This window comes from Asterias rubens, chromosome 2 (assembly GCF_902459465.1).
Source record: "Asterias rubens chromosome 2, eAstRub1.3, whole genome shotgun sequence".
In the NCBI taxonomy this organism is placed as follows: Eukaryota; Metazoa; Echinodermata; class Asteroidea; order Forcipulatida; family Asteriidae; genus Asterias; species Asterias rubens.
Genome location: NC_047063.1, coordinates 5,126,932 through 5,144,098, shown reverse-complemented (window position 1 = coordinate 5,144,098; position 17,167 = coordinate 5,126,932). Strand labels below are relative to the sequence as shown.

General features: G+C 39.3%; 1 protein-coding gene across 1 annotated transcript; it reads right to left on the bottom strand.

Moving 5' to 3' along the window:
* Positions 1 to 473: 473 nt before the first annotated feature.
* On the bottom strand, positions 474 to 3,843 carry LOC117306841 (F-box/LRR-repeat protein 14-like). The gene has a single exon (XM_033791384.1). It carries the CDS (start codon positions 3,817 to 3,819, stop codon positions 2,458 to 2,460), a length of 1,362 nt encoding a protein of 453 aa, XP_033647275.1. The 5' UTR covers positions 3,820 to 3,843; the 3' UTR covers positions 474 to 2,457.
* Between the last annotated feature and the right edge of the window lie 13,324 nt (positions 3,844 to 17,167).

Below are 17,167 nucleotides of genomic sequence, written 5' to 3'. Positions count from 1 at the left end.
GATTAAACTGTCCGATTTTGATTAAAAACTTTTGAAATGATTGTACTATTTTGAACGTCCGACTTGGTGACAGTTATACAAAGTGAACAGAATGGAAGCTTTTGGTGTGTTTTTCTTCTTAAAGAGTGTGGGTATTTTTTGAACGACACAAAACACATGTCCACATATTTACATTAGACTTACGAGGCTTTAAGATTAGGAATGTAGAAAGCTTCCCTTAAAATATTGCTTGCCGAGGTGCTGTAGTTTTTGAGTTTTTGAGAAATAATCTCAGTTTTAGCATACAAAACGTATTAACCAGTTCTGGTATAAATTGACTAGTTTGGATATAAATATCAAAACTGGTAAATACATTTAACCAAAAATAACTTCTCGTCTCACTTGTTTTACTCATATCTCAAACACTACAGCACCCCAGCAAGTAATATTTTGAAGGGAAGCTTTTTAACATCTTTATATTGACATGTGTAAGTTTAGTGTAAATCTGTGGACATCGTGCTTTGTGTCGTACGAAAAGTACCCAGACCCTTTAAGCTAACAGAGATCAGGAAGAGTAATCTTTGTTTTTAGATGTATCCATTTGCCAAACAAACAATCATGACGTCAGCCTCACCGTTTGTTGTGAAGATACATTTTTAATGATTACCAAAGTTTCGTAATTGACATATTATTTGTAATCTCAAATAATTATATGTATTCAAATATTCACAATGATAATCCTAGCATATGTAAAATTGAAGCCATACATAAAAAATTCATACTCGCATTCCCCAAACATAAAATGTAAGTTAAAAAAAAAGAAAAAAAAAAGAAAAAAGAATAAAATAACCGTGCAAAGAGATCTCGAGGGGGAAAAACGAAGCGTCAGTATTCACACCATGCTCGGTCACTTTCCTACTCCGTTGGGCCCAGCAGATGGACTTTAAAGGCAGAGAATCCAGTGGGCCTGAATTACACGTTACACGGCTGAGGCTCTTGCGGTGTACCCTCGGGGCCTGTTTTTCCCACCGTGGGTTTCAGGAGTTGAGATGGATAGAGTGGACGGTAGGGTGGAGGCAGCAACGGGATGTCTTCAAAGCAGCGTGACTTTGAAGCTGGAGGGCCCGCTCCATCAGAGCTAGCTTGGTTACTTGGCTCTCTCTCTATCCGATCCCTCTACCCCCGTCTACACCTGGGGCGTCCTGCAGGGGGGGGGGGGGCTAGCTTTCCTAAGACTGATAGGTAACCATGCAGGCGTTAATAACGCCACCTCCACACGCACCACGGTACCCGATTCTAATCACCGCATACAAACCCAGTAGCCTGTATTTTCTTGTTCTTTACTTGCCGGTTCAAAAGCTTCGTTGTCAGTCAATCATTATTGCTTTCACTTTCTGAATATAACTGTAATACTGTCTTTAAAAAGTCTCATACAAAATCCGTGTGTACATGTTCGTAATACATGTCTGAAATATTTCGAAATTTGGTATTACACTTGATTATAAGCGGTATCCAGAGTTTAAAAAAAAATTATACAACTGAAGTAAAGTGCAGCTTGAGCAACCCTTTAAGTAGTGTCTTTTGAGTATTGAAGACAGTTATTTTTGGAGTGAGTAACGCACATAAAATTAACCGAAGACGTAATGTGTTCGTCTCATCATTACGTAACAACCATTTTTATGTGTTTCGTCTTAGTACATAGTCTGAAGGAAGAAATATTCAAGCTTTGGTTGGTATGAAGAAGTGAAATTTTAAATTCAACTCAAGTGAGTGGATTATTTCTGAAATTGTTTGACGTGTTTACAGCCTTGGAAACTGCCTTGGAAACTGCCTGGTTATTGTTTGAGCAATGTTAGTTGCACAATGGTTGTACAGTCCCTTTTGAAATGTTCACCGATTTATAATTTTGGAAGCAATGTGAACACTAGTACTTGTGTGGTTGATCAAAGTTTCTAATGTGTACACACACTGATGAGCCTTGGCTGCATGCATAGCGGAATGTACACCCAGACACAACTGCTTTAATGCCCCATTGTAGCAGCAGGAAATGAATGGTAGGCAATTGTCAAAAGGGCCGATAATCCCACTATCCCATGTTCGAACTCTGAAGGGGAAACTGCTCCATATTTCCAGGCAGCGCAAAGCTTCCGAATGCATGGCCGCGAGGGAAGGTTTTTTTTCTCTAGTTTTTTTGTGTGTGTGTGTGAACCCCCGTGACAATACACAGACGGTGTAACCGGCGCTTGCCACGGCATAGCATGACCTGCAATGAGGGATTGCTGTGACCGCAAGCCCTTGCACATGTAGCTGCACACGCTCTCTATTCAAATTCACAGGCGGCCCCTGAAAGCATCTTACGTTTTGGATCACAATACGAGACCTCCGCTTGTACAGCAGAAATATCTGAATACAAAATTGAATATGGGGTACTTGTGTATTAAGGCTTATATATTATACGAGACCCCAACCAACAGTCGGCTACCTTTTATGCCACAGGCCTAAGTTAAGAACTGACAAGCAGGGTAGCTGCATAATTCTCTCCAATCCCACAGTCGTTATCTTAGTACACCCATACAGATCGATGCATTTGAGTTTGTGCAAGTGATCGCCGATGAGTTTGAGTCCCCTGTCCGTGACTTTGACACACTGGCCAATGTTGAGCGTGGTCAATCCGTGAAGATTCCTCACCAGTCGATCCAGCCCATCGTCGGTCACATGGCAAGAGCTAAGGCTCACATTAGTCAAATTGTACAATCCCTGAGATATGTGTGTGAGCGCGGCGTCGCCAATCTTGTCGCAAAAACTCACGTCCAGTGTGGTGAAATGACCGCCACATTCGGCCAGGTGGGCGATCCCAATGTCGCTGATGTTGTCGCAACTCCTTAGGTTCAATTCCCGTAGGCTCGGCATACGGGACAGGTTGACCATTCCCGAGTCCGTCACTCCACAGCAGAAGCTCAAATTCAAACTCCTGAGTCGGAGTAAGCCTTGGGCAACATTACTCAAGGCACTGTCAGTGATCTTCTGGCAGTCCTGTAGCACCAAATCTTCGAGGTTACAAACCCCTTTAACCGGCTCGTCACTCATGCCGGCTAGATAACCAATCCCTGCGTCCGATACATGCCGGCAACTCCTCAGATTCAAACTCTTGAGTTTCGGCAGTCCCCGTGCAATCACAAGCAAACCTGGGTTGTTGATGTTACAACAGCCGGCCAGATCTAAGGCTTCCAAGTTTTTAAGGTACTGCGCAATTCTACATAGACCCGTGTCCGTTATCTGCTTGCACAGGCTAAGGTTGAGTACTGTCAGTGTGGGTATTTCATGTACGAATGCATTCGACAGGCCAAAGTCGGTGAGATTGTAACAACCACTGAGATTTAAACTCTGTATGTTCGGCATACCTTGTAAGACATGACTGAGGCTCCTTCGAAGACTGAGAATTTGAACTCGTCGGATTCCCCTGGTCACCAGACTGGGGAACAAAGACGGGTTGGTACGGCGGATATGGAGTTTGGCCTCGACTCCCCGCCACACTGACCGATGATACGAAGCGTCTCTCCATGCCCGACACACTTTGGCAGCACGGCCCTTGTCTTTCACGTCTAGGTAGCTAAAAATCAGCGCCAGAATTTCGGGAAAGAGGCAAGAAATGTGTGCCTCGCCTGACATGTCGTCCTGCGGTCCTTTAGGGGTGATACATCGTCGTTTTCTTGCTTTACTCTGATGAGAACACCAGTCTTGTTTCGGCTGTGGAAAGCATGTACATGTATACAACGTGTACATGCACCATGGAGTACAGCAACAGTCCATATACGTTGCTGCAACGCATGGCCACCGCATTGACTAAACTACACTATGGTCAGACACTCAGTAGCACACCGTACTACACATACAAACAGTACACACGGGCTGTACAGAGCCAAGCTAGCTGGCCGCGTTACGTTCGTTCAGCTGTATAAGTTCAATGATGCATGATACGTCACGTGATTGACATCTGCGGTTTGGCCACGTGATTGTAGTTGACGTGGTTGATTGGCCAAGCGCCGGAGTGTCTCTTGTCTAGCTGGGCAGCCACTGTGAATGGAATGCGACCCGTGAGTCAACAGCGTAAACATGATAAAGGCATGGGATGTTTAGAGCGGGTAAACCATGCAGGGTAACCTGACTCAGAGACTGTTTTTACTCAGGGATATTGCGTAGGTGGTGGGCGGTGAGGGGGTTGGGAAGGGGAAGCACTTGGATAAAACATCTCTAAAACTATTTTTTTATGATGCAGGAAAATAGAAATAAACAGAGGGCATCAACCTTTCACCATGATGTGAACATTTAAGAACAGACTGAGAAATTTATGTTGACCCTATAATACTATCATGTTTTCATGTTGTAATTATTTTAGTAAAAGCCGTTGGCTTTGAACATGAATATATTGCTTAACTTCTAGAAAACAAGACAGAGGGCATCAAAAGTTCACATGACGTGTGAGCATTTATGGAGAGAAGGAGAACTCTGTGCCCTTAGCATGTTTCCATGTAATATATATTTTGCTTTGAACATGATAAATTTACAGGTATATTGCTTTCAAGAGTATTAACTGAGTACTCTAATTTTCTACTAAATAATATTAGCATGGTTCCATAGAAAAGCGGTTTTGTACATAATATTTGCGCATATATTATTTTATTATTATATACAATATACTTGTTGCTTTCATTGGTCGGTTGTCCGATTGCTCGAGTAGGAACCCCTTGTATCAGCTGTACTAAAGGCACATGGACACTTGGTAAACTCAAAAAATATTGTTAGCATAAAAACTTACTTGCGTAACGAGCAATCCGAAAGAACACCAATTTGCGCAACAAGGGTACTTTTTCTTTTATTAATCTCTAGGAAATTCGATGACCAAGTTGGCCCTTATTTTATGCAGATTTGTTGTTTTTTCCACATTTCCGTGTCGAAGGATCAAACATCGACAGCACTAACCGACTCAGTCAACAAGTTACAAAATAATATGGAAACCTTATGAAGATCTTAGAGCAATGGCGCTTGGGGTCTTGCAAAAATAACTCTCAAGGTCGAAACGTCGTAATTATCCCATTTTCATGAAGCCACAATGTGTTGACCAGTCGGTCTTCAAGGCACTGGACACTCTTAGGGTAAATTTAATGTCAAAGACCAGTTTTCTCATGTGTATCCAAACTTTATTGCACAATAACAAATTTGTGAAATTTTGACTCAATTGGTCGTCGAAGTTCCAAAAAAATGATGCAATAAAAAACACAATTTTTGCACACTATCAGATAACGAATGCTACAGACCTGAAGTCTTTTAGTATTTGAGTAAGAAATTACCTCTGCGAAACTACGATACTTCAGTGGCAGCCGCTCCTCACAATGTTGTATACTATCAACAGCTCTCTATTGCTCGTTACCCAATATACCAACTTGTGTCCAAAACAGAATGCAAGGATAAGATGTAGTTCAGAACAAAAGACTAATGCTAAAAAAAAAACTTATAAAACATTAATAAATAATTAAGTAAATTAATAAATAAATGGGCTCTATTTTAGTACACCGTCAAATATATCTCTGTTTTAAAAATAAATAATTCAAAAAAGAAACGCATGATTTTGAACGCTAAATATTGTCCACAAATAACCTTACATTGTGGGACAGAAAGGTGCATGTGTTGTAAACGTGTACATGTAATGAACAATGCATTTATTATTCGTTATTTGAATTTAACACAATATATACAAATATACAAATTTAAATAAACTTATTCATTGCTGATTTGGGATCCGACGTAAATTCAGAAATTCCGGTCATTCTTTACTCATTATTAAATATAACTTTCTGTTTTTCAAAGGCACATTATGTGATGACTTATTTTCCTTTAACAACCCGTCTCCTTTAATTTAACGGGCACTTTCTTTTTCTCTGGAGTGCGTTTAAATTCACTAGTCGGTAATTATCAGAAGGGGACAACAAACAATATGAAAGATCACTCGATGGGACAAACAAGATATACCCATTATGAATTAGTGTCAACATAGATTAGGCTTTTTCACACGAATTTAATTATTTTTCCTGAGTGGAATATCGTTTAAAAAACCTTTCGCTCATGAAAAAGCGAGGCAAGTTTCTTGACAAAAATAATAAAATTCATGATGTTTAAACCAATGGTGTACGGGGTGCATGGGTAGTTCTAAGCAATCACCACCCCACCCACACACCCCCCGCCCCAAGTGCCTGCTTATAATTCTAAAAGTTATTAGTGATAATTGTTCATCAGTTGATGTTGTGCGTGGAAGTTGGCGCACCCAAACCCGCTGTTAAGTTTACACTTAAAGGCACTAGGCCAAATTTCATAGAGCTGCTAAGCACAAAAATTTGCTTAGCATGAAATTTCTTCTTTGATAAAAACAGGATTACCAACCAAATTTCCATTTTTTGCATATTGTTTGTTACTGGTATTCAGCTGTTGTTTGCTTATCCTGAAAATCATGTGGAAATTTGGTTGGTAATCTTGTTATTATCAAGGAAGAAATTTCATGCCAAGCAAATTTTTGTGCTTAGCAGCTCTATGAAATTGGGCCCAGGACACGTTGTAAAATACCCAAATGTATTGTTAGCCTAAAAACTTACTTGAAAACGAGCAATAGAGAGCTGTCGGTTGTATTGAAACATTAAAAACGACTCCCTCTGAAGTAACGTAGTTTTTGATAAAAGAAGTAAATTCTCATCAAACATTATACCAAGCCTGAAGCCTTTTTAGGCATCTGAAAGCATACACATTATCTTGCAACCTCGATTACTAATCAAGTCCAAATTTTTCACAGATTTTTGTGTTATTTTATGCATACGTCGGGATATGCAGCAAGTGAGAGCACTGGTCTTTGACAATTACCGAAAGGTATCCAGTGCCCTTCTCACGTTAAAGGCGTTTTGGTAAGGTCAAAAATGTGAAATGTTCTAGTTTTATGTGAAGGTTTTTTTTTTTTTTTAAATACTAAATAGTCGTTTTAAAATGTTTTTCACACAAATTATAGTTGCTATTTTCATGTCTCAAAAAGACTTAACGACAGCGATGTCAATCGTTCGCAAAAGTTCTGCCAATTATAAACCGATGCCATGACAACGTTTCTGTAAGATTGTGTGTTTCCCCGTCACAGTACGGGTCCAAACAAGTTGAAGACTCGTTGACTTCTACACTTCTATCCGCTCGCTGTGAAATGTATCATTCGCACTGTTAATCACTTCCGTTTTGATAACGATTGGTAATTATTCAAAATAATTGTTATCATCAAAACGTACTTGCCATGAAAATGAGCAATTGAAATCAAACTTTGGGAGAAACGGGTCCCTCTGAACTCTGAAGTAACGGATACATAGTTTTTGAGAAAGAGCTAATTTCGCACTCAAATATTAAAATACTTCAAGGCTGAAGTTTGTTTTCAGGTATCTGAAAGCACAAATTTGTGCAGCAAAGGTTTTTTGTCTTTCCATTATTCTCTTGCATTTCCGATGACGATTTTGAGCCCAAATTTGTTACAGATTATCTGAATATGTTTGGATACACCAAGTGAGAATAATGGTCTTTGACAACTACCAAAGGTGTCCAGTGCCTTGACTAATGTAATTTAAATAACAACAAATTGCAAAAAAATGATCTTGTAAAAAGGTTCACTTTTAGAGGTTAGTTGCAAATTAGTGTTATTCCAAAGGTTATTTTTGTCCACCCTTTATTTGTATTGTCAATACGTCACTTCCTTCTTAATAATAGTTTATTTAATATTAACACCCGTTATAATTATACTGTTCAAGTGTTTCATGAAGAAACAGGAAATATTGCGCGCTTTAGAGGGAAGTGAAATAATTACACAAATCGGGAAAGCTTGTTTATTGAGATGAAATCATCAATTAACAACGATCGATCAATCAATAAATCAATCTTTTGATTGGGAATTTTCGGTGTCATTCTCCAAAAACACCCACAATCTAGATTATTTGTGTTTCTGAAGTTTGGTGTGACTGTGAGTGGTTGCTCACAGAGACCGTGAACACAGAGACCGTGAATTCATAGGAGAGAAAGGTTGGCACTTCTACCAATAGACCATGTGCACTTTGTTAACAGTAAGTGTGACCTTGTACATTCTTTGAGTATTCTGGCAGGCACAATACTGCACAGGTCATATGGGCAAGTTGACATTTTGTGTCATAATTTCCACATAAATCCAAGAATTATGAAAGTGAAAGCTTGACAAGTTTTGAGATGTGCCCCCTTTCATCATATTTAAAGTTGATAAGAATTAGACAGTGCAATCTCCATAAAATATAAGATTTTCTGATTTCATCCATTAGGCTGTGTACAAATCGTGCCTGCAGGAAGTCCAGGTTCTGTGGCTCTTTTGTAAACATATGACGGCACAGGTCACATTGTCTATATTACAAATGCTGTGCCTTATCTTGATTCAAAGACGGTACACGGGACCGGTCACAGCATGTTGCCAACAACATGCCTGTGTTGCTTTGTTTTTGAAAGGGCAAGGGCACCAAGGCATTTTCTCCTTAATTGGTGAAGGGCACCTTATAGGAAATTTGTAATTACTACTGGAACATATTCTAGAGCACCTATGGGCAGTTACAAAGGGGCAACGAGGCAATCGTCATCGTTGCCTCCGTAAAGTATCAGACCTGCAATAGTTAGACATTATACCTAATTTTGGGTTAAAAGTACTACATCGGCCGTTTAGCAATAAAGGCAGTGGACACTATTGGTAATTACTCAAAATAATTATTAGCATAAACCCTCACTTGGTAACGAGTAATGGGGAGAGGTTGTTGGTATAAAACATTGTGAGAAACGGCTCCCTCTGAAGTAATGTAGTTTCCGAGAAAGAAGTAATTTTACATGAATTTGATTTCGAGACCTCAGATTTAGAATTTGAGGTCTCGTAGTCAAGCATCTGAAAGCCCACAACTTCGTGTGACAAGGGTGTTTTTTCTTTCATAACTCGCAACTCCGACGACCAATCGAGCTTAAATTTTCACAGGTTTGTTATTTTTATACATTTGTTGAGATACACCAAGTGAGAAGACTGGTCTTTGACAATTACCAATAGTGTCCATTGTCTTTAAGGCCGGTTTATAGTCGGTCGCGCGACGGTCGCGCGATGGTAATCTTGCGCGCAATCCTAAGACTGAGGCCTAAAAGCTGTGTCTTTTTATGACGCGCGTCAAGATTTACATCGCGCGACCGACTATAAATGCGGAATGTTAAAGAAATGTTTCTTTAATGCGCTTAGAGGCTTTTAGATTAGGCGCTTTACAAATGTCTTATTATTATTATCATTATTATTATAAACCGTCCTTTACAAGGCATCAGGCAACCTAGCAACATTTTGCCCCAAATTTCCAGAATTGAACCACAGCTCGAGAGTAAGCATTAGATCTTTCTGTTGTGTGCCAAAGTATTAAAGGCATTGCGATATTGCTACAGGCCTAACCATGTTCATTGTGTCCGAATCAGTTTGAAAATTGGCTTTTACGATCCATTGCCCTATATTCCCACTCGAAAACCAATTACATGCTTAACGTTTCTGACCTACATATCGAAATGAACCAATTACAATGCAGCAATCAGTCGGGCAGGCGCGGCCCGGCTTAAGCCCCTGATGCCTGGCGGGGGTCAGAGATGTATCCTCAACTTGCTCTTATCCTACAAGTTAGAAAATAATTGCTTCAACCCTGTCCTGATGAGGTTTCCCATAGTACAAGACAAAGAAGGTATTGGCAAACTCTTGTCCTTTAAGGTTTCCCAAAGTATCCGGTGGAGAAAATAGTCGCGAACCCTCATTTATTTATTTTAATTTTTTATTTTAAATCTTTAGACATACACAATAGTTACAAGTTGTACAGGGGCTGTCAAGGTTAAAACAAAAGTATAGAACTGTCATCAGAAGATGTGTAAAACCAGACCCCTGCCAACGATAAAAAATATAATTATTAAATATAAAAAGGTGATTGCACTGAAACATTTTAAAATCACACAAAAGAAATCATTAAAACACAAGCAAAACCAAACTATTGAAGAAAAAAAAAACCTACACCTACAACAAAACACCGCAGCGATAAGAGGAAGGGACAACAATTAAAAATAAAAAACCATAGAATGGACTAAAAACCCTAAAAAAAAAAAAGTAAAAAAAAGTAAAGACAGAGAAAATATTGAAAAATTGTTGTCCTGGTGAGGTTTCCCAAAGCACAAGACAGAGAAATATTGGCAAACTCTTTTCTTTGAAGTTTCCCAAAGTAACGAATATGGTTTATTTCAGTATCTGACATGAGAAACGAAAGTGATTTCGGCCAAACATTTTTGTTTCAGGTTTTGCCAACGATGTTCAAATCTTCCAAATGGGTTATTTTGTGTAAGATCAATTTTGTTTTGTTGGCTGTTTGTATTTTATAACAATGTATATAGTCAATTTTACTACTTACTCGATTTTGAGTCCAATGGCGAACCCTATTTCAGAATTTCCTCGTGCAAAGTACCACATAATTTCTTTTCTTGTTTACTTTTTTTTTATTTATTTATTTATTGATTTTTTTTTTTTTTTTTTGGGGGGGGGGGGGGGGGGGTTCAGCTTTAAAGGCACATGGACACCTTGGTAAAATTGTCAACGACCAGTATCATCACTTGGTGTATCCCGACATTACTATGAATATGATTTTAAAAAAATCTGTGAAAAAAAGGTTGATTCAATTGGTCTTCCAAGTTATAAGAGAATCGTGAAAGAAGTTTAATACCGTTGTTGCATAAATTGGTGTGCTTTAAATGCATAATAAAATGCTTCGGGCCTGAAGTCTTAATAAATAACCTCTTTCTCAAAAAAGGATACGATACTTCAGTGGGAGTCGTTTCTCACAATGTTTTAAACTACCAACAGCTCCCCCATTGCTCGTAACCAAGTAAGTTTTTATGCTTCCAACTATTTTGAGTAATAGTATACCAAAAGTGGCCAGTGCCTTTAAAGGAACACGTTGCCCTGGATCGGACGAGTTGGTCTATAAAAAGTGTTTGTAACCCTTTTTTATAAAATGCATATGGTTGGAAAGATCTTTTAAAAGTAGAATACAATGATCCACATAAGTTTGCCTCGGAATTGCGTGGTTTTCCTTTTACTGTGCGAACTAACACAGTCGGCCATTTATAGGAGTCAAAAATTTGACTCCCATAAATGGCCGACCGTGTTAGTCGACGGTGTAAAAGGAAAACCGTGCAATTTCGAGGCATGTTTGTGTGGATCATTGTATTCTACTTTTACAACATTTTTCTACCCATATGTTTTTTATAAAAAAAACGGTTACAAACGCTTTTCAAAGACCAACTCGACCGATTCAAGGCAACGTGTTCCTTTAAACTTTTCCACAATTGGCCTCATTTTGCAAAAGGTCTTGTGTTTGGCTTACAGCCTAAAAGCTAACCTTGACCAGCTACTCTTACCGTGGTTTTCCAAACTAGAGGATACATCACTTGCAGTCATACTAACACGTTCTCGGAACACATTCTCTGAACACTGACTAAGTATAAGTCATTATTACTCAACTTCGTCATACTTGGTTGAAATAAGAACTTCAAAATTACTTTCGATTACTTCACAACGGCTTTTAAAGAGAAGGCAAGCTGTGTGTATCGGCTTTGCGTGAATTCTACCAATAGGGTACTGCGGTGGAACAACCAAAAATATATATATATATATATATATCAAATAATAAACCACAGGGGAAACTGACTGGGAACATTTTTTTAAAATGATTTTGGATTGAACAAAGAAAATTGACTAGAGCGGGATTTATTATTGTTTGCAAAGTATGCGATAAGTTAAACTTATGCATGTCTCTTCAAAGGGACGACGCAATAATGGTCAAGTTTCTTGACCGGGACTCGAACCTACGCTCTACACACCAGAAACACCAGAGTTTAACTTCAGTGCGTTTTTATATTAAAAAAGTAGGTCTTAAACAAACAGTTAAAGAATCTTGATTTCGAGCAAATTCTCAAACGTTTTTTAATGTAGGGCCTATTTGTCGAACTGGATTTGTATTGATACAACATAAGAAAAGGTTTCTTGTAGCAAATACTTTCAGCAACACAATGAACTAATCGTAAGATGAGTTGTAATTTGATATATTTTTAACTACTGATACTTTATCCTTTATGAAAATAAACAATACAAAGTATAAATATTGATTAGGGAATTGTCACTTACAGCGGCTCTTAAATTATAACTTCAGTTATTTTAATCGATAGAACCTACGCAGGTTTGAGTGCGTGCATTTCTTAATATCTCTTAAACGAAATCTTATGTGGTTTACATTTTGAATGTAGTTCATGTTTCGTGGTTCATATAGTGAGGTTTGATGCCCTACATACCCCCCACCCCCCCCCCCCCCTTCCCCAAACCAACCAACCCCCAGCACTTAGTCAAACTTTCCCCCTACAGCGTTCCCGGTTATTTCTACCGGCTCAATGGCTCACTGTTAATACAGATTGCCGGAAACGATTGATCCTCACAACGTAGTTTGCAAGAGGGGGGTATTGGTTCTGTGTAATATTGGTGGGCTTATGTGGATTGGGTGCTTTTAATGCGTGCATTATGATGCAGACGATGATTGGGAAACCCTCTTGACAAGTCAGTTAGTTCAGCATTTTGCCGCCATTTTGAGCCGTTGGATCAAGTGATTAACACTTTGTCCCCCTCTAGTGCTATTAAAATATGACACATTTTTATACTGCGAGTATCCGGTACTCATTGGACCCACTTGACCTTTGACTTGTCCCCATGGTTGCCCCTGGCCCCCCTCTCATGTTCTAGTCATTGTGAAGTCAGCGGTTAGCTTGGCCGGATTCGAACCCACAACCTTCTGATTACAAGTCCACCATGGTGACATTCCTTGGAGATTACTTACTTCGTGTTATACACGGTTGCCATTCATTGTGCCACCATGGCCCAATTTCATAGCGCTGCTTAACAGTAAGCAAATTTGCGTGCTTACTGGAGCAGCAAAAAATTGCTTAAGCCTCAGCGTATTTCACAGGTTAGCAGAAAAATTGGGCGGCCATATTGCGTGTTTACCGTGGATTTGCATTGTGACGTCATTTATTTTCGTGCGGTAAGCACCGGAAGGTTAGCATGCCTTTTCGTGTGCTTACGGTTAGCAGCGCTATGAAATAGAAATTGCACAGTTAAGCACAAAAACGGCCGCTAAGCAGCGCTATGAAATTGGGCCCATGTAACTTATGTTGCTAGTATTGTGATTAGTATTTCTTACTATTGGGTATAAAACAATGTAAGCAATAATGTAGCTTTTTAAAGTTTGGTTTGATGAAATTACCTAGTCGGTTGTGGCTTACGTGTTTTTCGACTTTTTACTTTCTAATATCAACCTCATGTATTTTCACGAATCTAAGTTGGTGTAGTTTAATGTTGCAGCTTCAAAAGGACAAGACACTGCACACTCATCCTTTATTGCACGATTTGCCATAGCGTGCGATTTCATCCCCTTCACACAATCATTGTTAATACCACAGAACAGCTTGAACTTTAAACAAAATAATACCATTCAAAGACAAGGCTTGCTCTCCGGTGGTAAACATCACTCTTCGTTGTCACACTTTAACCTTAGCAGGCGCATTTGCTGTATTTCCCGGAATCTTTGATATGGTTTTAATCTTCCTGGATTATTTATTGCACTAAAAGAGTTAAATCAAAAATCAAATATTGCTTCGTTCCCATCGTCATGTAATGCCTGGACTACGACAGCTGCTTCCGACCACCGCAAACTGACCGCAATAAAGCTGTGACCAATAATATAGTGTAGCGCCCCTTACGTTGGAGTATACTTTCACAAAAGGTCAATGAACGGAGCAAGCAAACGTAGTTGGTTTGCCTATTCCTTCCCTCGTGTGTGTGGGAAAACCTTTGATTTCACGCCATTGTTTCTTAAGTAAATAAAATCACGCACTTTAACGATTTCCAACGTTCGAACACGTGAGACTTGAAACATGATAAACCGGCGCAGACCTCGTGTGGGGGCGCTATACAATGAAAGTGCACAGATTTTTTTGATTTTTTTTCCCCATCAGAAATCATGTCACCGGAGTGCTACGAATTCAAATTGCTAAATCAGAAAATAATTTGCTTAGCAGGATACCAGTCATGATGGGTTGGCATGATATTTTTGGTAGGTAACCTATCTCTGTATGGTATATAAGGACAAATGCTTTGTTTGTTACTGAACAACTAATACCTCATGTAGTTGGACCATTGGCCCAATCACAGCACTGCGGCTTACCACATTTCTGCCCTTACAGTGTGATTTTGAATGTGTGCAACAAATACATAATCATTCGGGCTTTCGCCGACACCTGCCTGGTGTTTTTTTGTATACGATAATAGATTTGTATTGTATTTCCCATTATTGGCCGGGCTGTGCTGATCGAAATCACTATAAGTCACGATGTATCGTGTGATGTAATGTCATGATTTTATGAAACAATGGGATTATGTCCAAAAAATGCAACCACCTACTGATGTTTTGGTTACGCCCCTTATAGTTTGTTATGTATGACGTAGTATTCATAATAGTACCACAAACGACAGAACAGTGCAGAAGACCTACGTACGGTCGGGGCACTGACCAAGAGTGACGAGAGGGGGCGCTATAAGGGTCAGGGAAGCCATGCATTATTCGGCACACACAGTGGCTAGAGAATGATACACTTTTCCCGAACACAAACCAAATACAGGCTACCTTTTTAAGTCAACAGTGGGTGCTTTCAAGCGCAGTATCAAAACCTATTTATTCTAGTGTATTAAAATCGCTGTCGTTGTTTTTTGTTTGCTTGTGAACCATTATTCCGTTATTTTTGGAGTTGCGCTCCAATAACAGCTTGTTTATTGTTTCCCAAACCAAGACCACTCTTCCCAAAGAACGATGGGGATCGGGAGGGAGTGGATTACAATTTTATTTAAATATATGTTTAGGTTACTTTTTATAGATTTTATTAGTATCCATTTTTGCAAGAAATATTTCAGTGTGCTTGTGCACAAATGCCTCTAATGTGATTGCAATTTCTGTTTGATTTTGAAGTGACTTTTGAAAAACAAAGGTTATTTTCCCAAAACCAATAAACCACTCTTCCTACAGACGCACTCACGGTGGGCGTTTGAACAATCATTGGCCAAATGCCCCTACCCCGGGCTGACCCGACCCCTCCCCCGGGCTGACCCGAGCCCTCCACACCCTACGGACAAAAAACATCCACTCCCTCCAAATTCCCATTGACTGAATCTATCAAAAGGAAAAATTGCCATACTAATTGGAGTTTAGTCAACCGAAATTGTTATTCTTGCCAATGACGCTGGGCCAGAGGGGTCCAATGTATTCTTTTCTATAAAAAGTAACAGTTATTTTTCCCTTTTGGCGAGGGAAGCGTTTTGGTTGTTTACGGGACCGGGCAATTTTATTTCGGGTGAATTAACTGATTGAATTACTCTACCATGACTGTCAATCAGTCGACGTTTCTTTATGCTTTGTGATTGTGTGATCATTTTTATGGAGAGAAACAACTCAGGTGTTGAACACTTCTCAAAGACCGACTTTTTCTCTCCTCAATATAAGCATTTTCTAAAGCTATATACGGATCCTGTGGTCTCGTTTCATTCACTCTTTTTGATTTCAATAACGTAAAGTTCAATTTAGATCTCTTGATGGAACGTTGCTTTAAGCTGAACATTTCCGTCTATTCATATTAAAAGGTATAGGATCACAAATTGGTTAATATTATATAAAAAAAATCAATGACCCAAAACTTGAGAAGCACTGCGGGTGTTGATAGTATAAACTATTCTGAGGAAGGATTCACTTCGACGTTTCGTGGTTTGGATAATTTGCTCACATCATGCATACATCCTTTCTCATATTTCTCAGAGTTGGTTCCCCGTTCCCGAATGCTGCGGCCAGAGGTTAGGTTGCTCCCCTCTGAGAAAAACTAATTTACAAATCAAAAACGTCTCTTGGAAGTTTGTGTACATTTATTTCAAGATAAATTACTGGATTTGTCTTCATCTTCGCAAGGAGAAGCTGTGGGATACTTGCGTGGTTTACCAAGAAGTCGGCCAAAGCCTTAAATTTCCTGATTTGTTTCTCAACCAAATTGGTGCTAGTAATTTGTTGACAGTTTTTGTGGTTGAAATTCCTACTTGTACAGCTGTAGAAATCCATGCACGCTCGTGTGCGGTAACAACACAAGTAATTTCCATTAACAAATGGAGTAATAAACACAAAAACAAACATCTTGCAGTTATAATACGAGGCATGAGAGTATACTTGCGTGGGGTAGCTCTCACCCAAAGATTTTATAGCATCCGTCCGTTTTTAAGAGCACTTTTCACTTATTAACAAAATCAAGAATTGGAAAGAGGGGATAATAACGCGTTGAGTGAAGCCTGTTTTTCTTAAGTTCAGCGGGTAATTTCCCGTCGGTGTTGGGGGGCATTCCGGTGCGAGACGTCGGTACTGGTCCCGACCCTAATGACCATCGTGCCCCCGTAGGGTTACGGGTGCCGATGACCTCGTTAATATAATATCCGCCTGCTCTTCGTCTCGCTTAATAATTTTGTTTTGGCCCGGTACTCATTTCCTACACGTCGCTTCTAGTTAATGAACTTCACACATGGGTAATACTTTAAACCAAAATCAGCCGAAACTGCTGGAAAATAACACAAATCCACATCACAGGACCACCAGCACGTTTGGAACTTTGGACCTGCTACGGGCTACCTCTTTTTAAATCACGATATCCAGGCGGTTACTGTGCGAGAAATAAAAAAAAATCTACTTAAAATTGCTTGTGTCGGTTTCACAAAACAATATCGAAAGTCACACGTTAAAATTGCTGGTTTCCCAAGAAACATTACCACTTTAATAAGTCGGTTCCATGATTGAAAATTATTGCATTGAAATCAATATAAAAAGGATATCCCATCAAAGCAATTGATTTTGATTGATGGATATTTTTTGAACCAGTTGCTCCAAAAAGAAAGATCTATGAAGATTTGTTTCTGTCGATTAGCTCTGAAAGTGGCACCAGCTGCACCACTTGAATAGCGCCACCAGCGGCGACT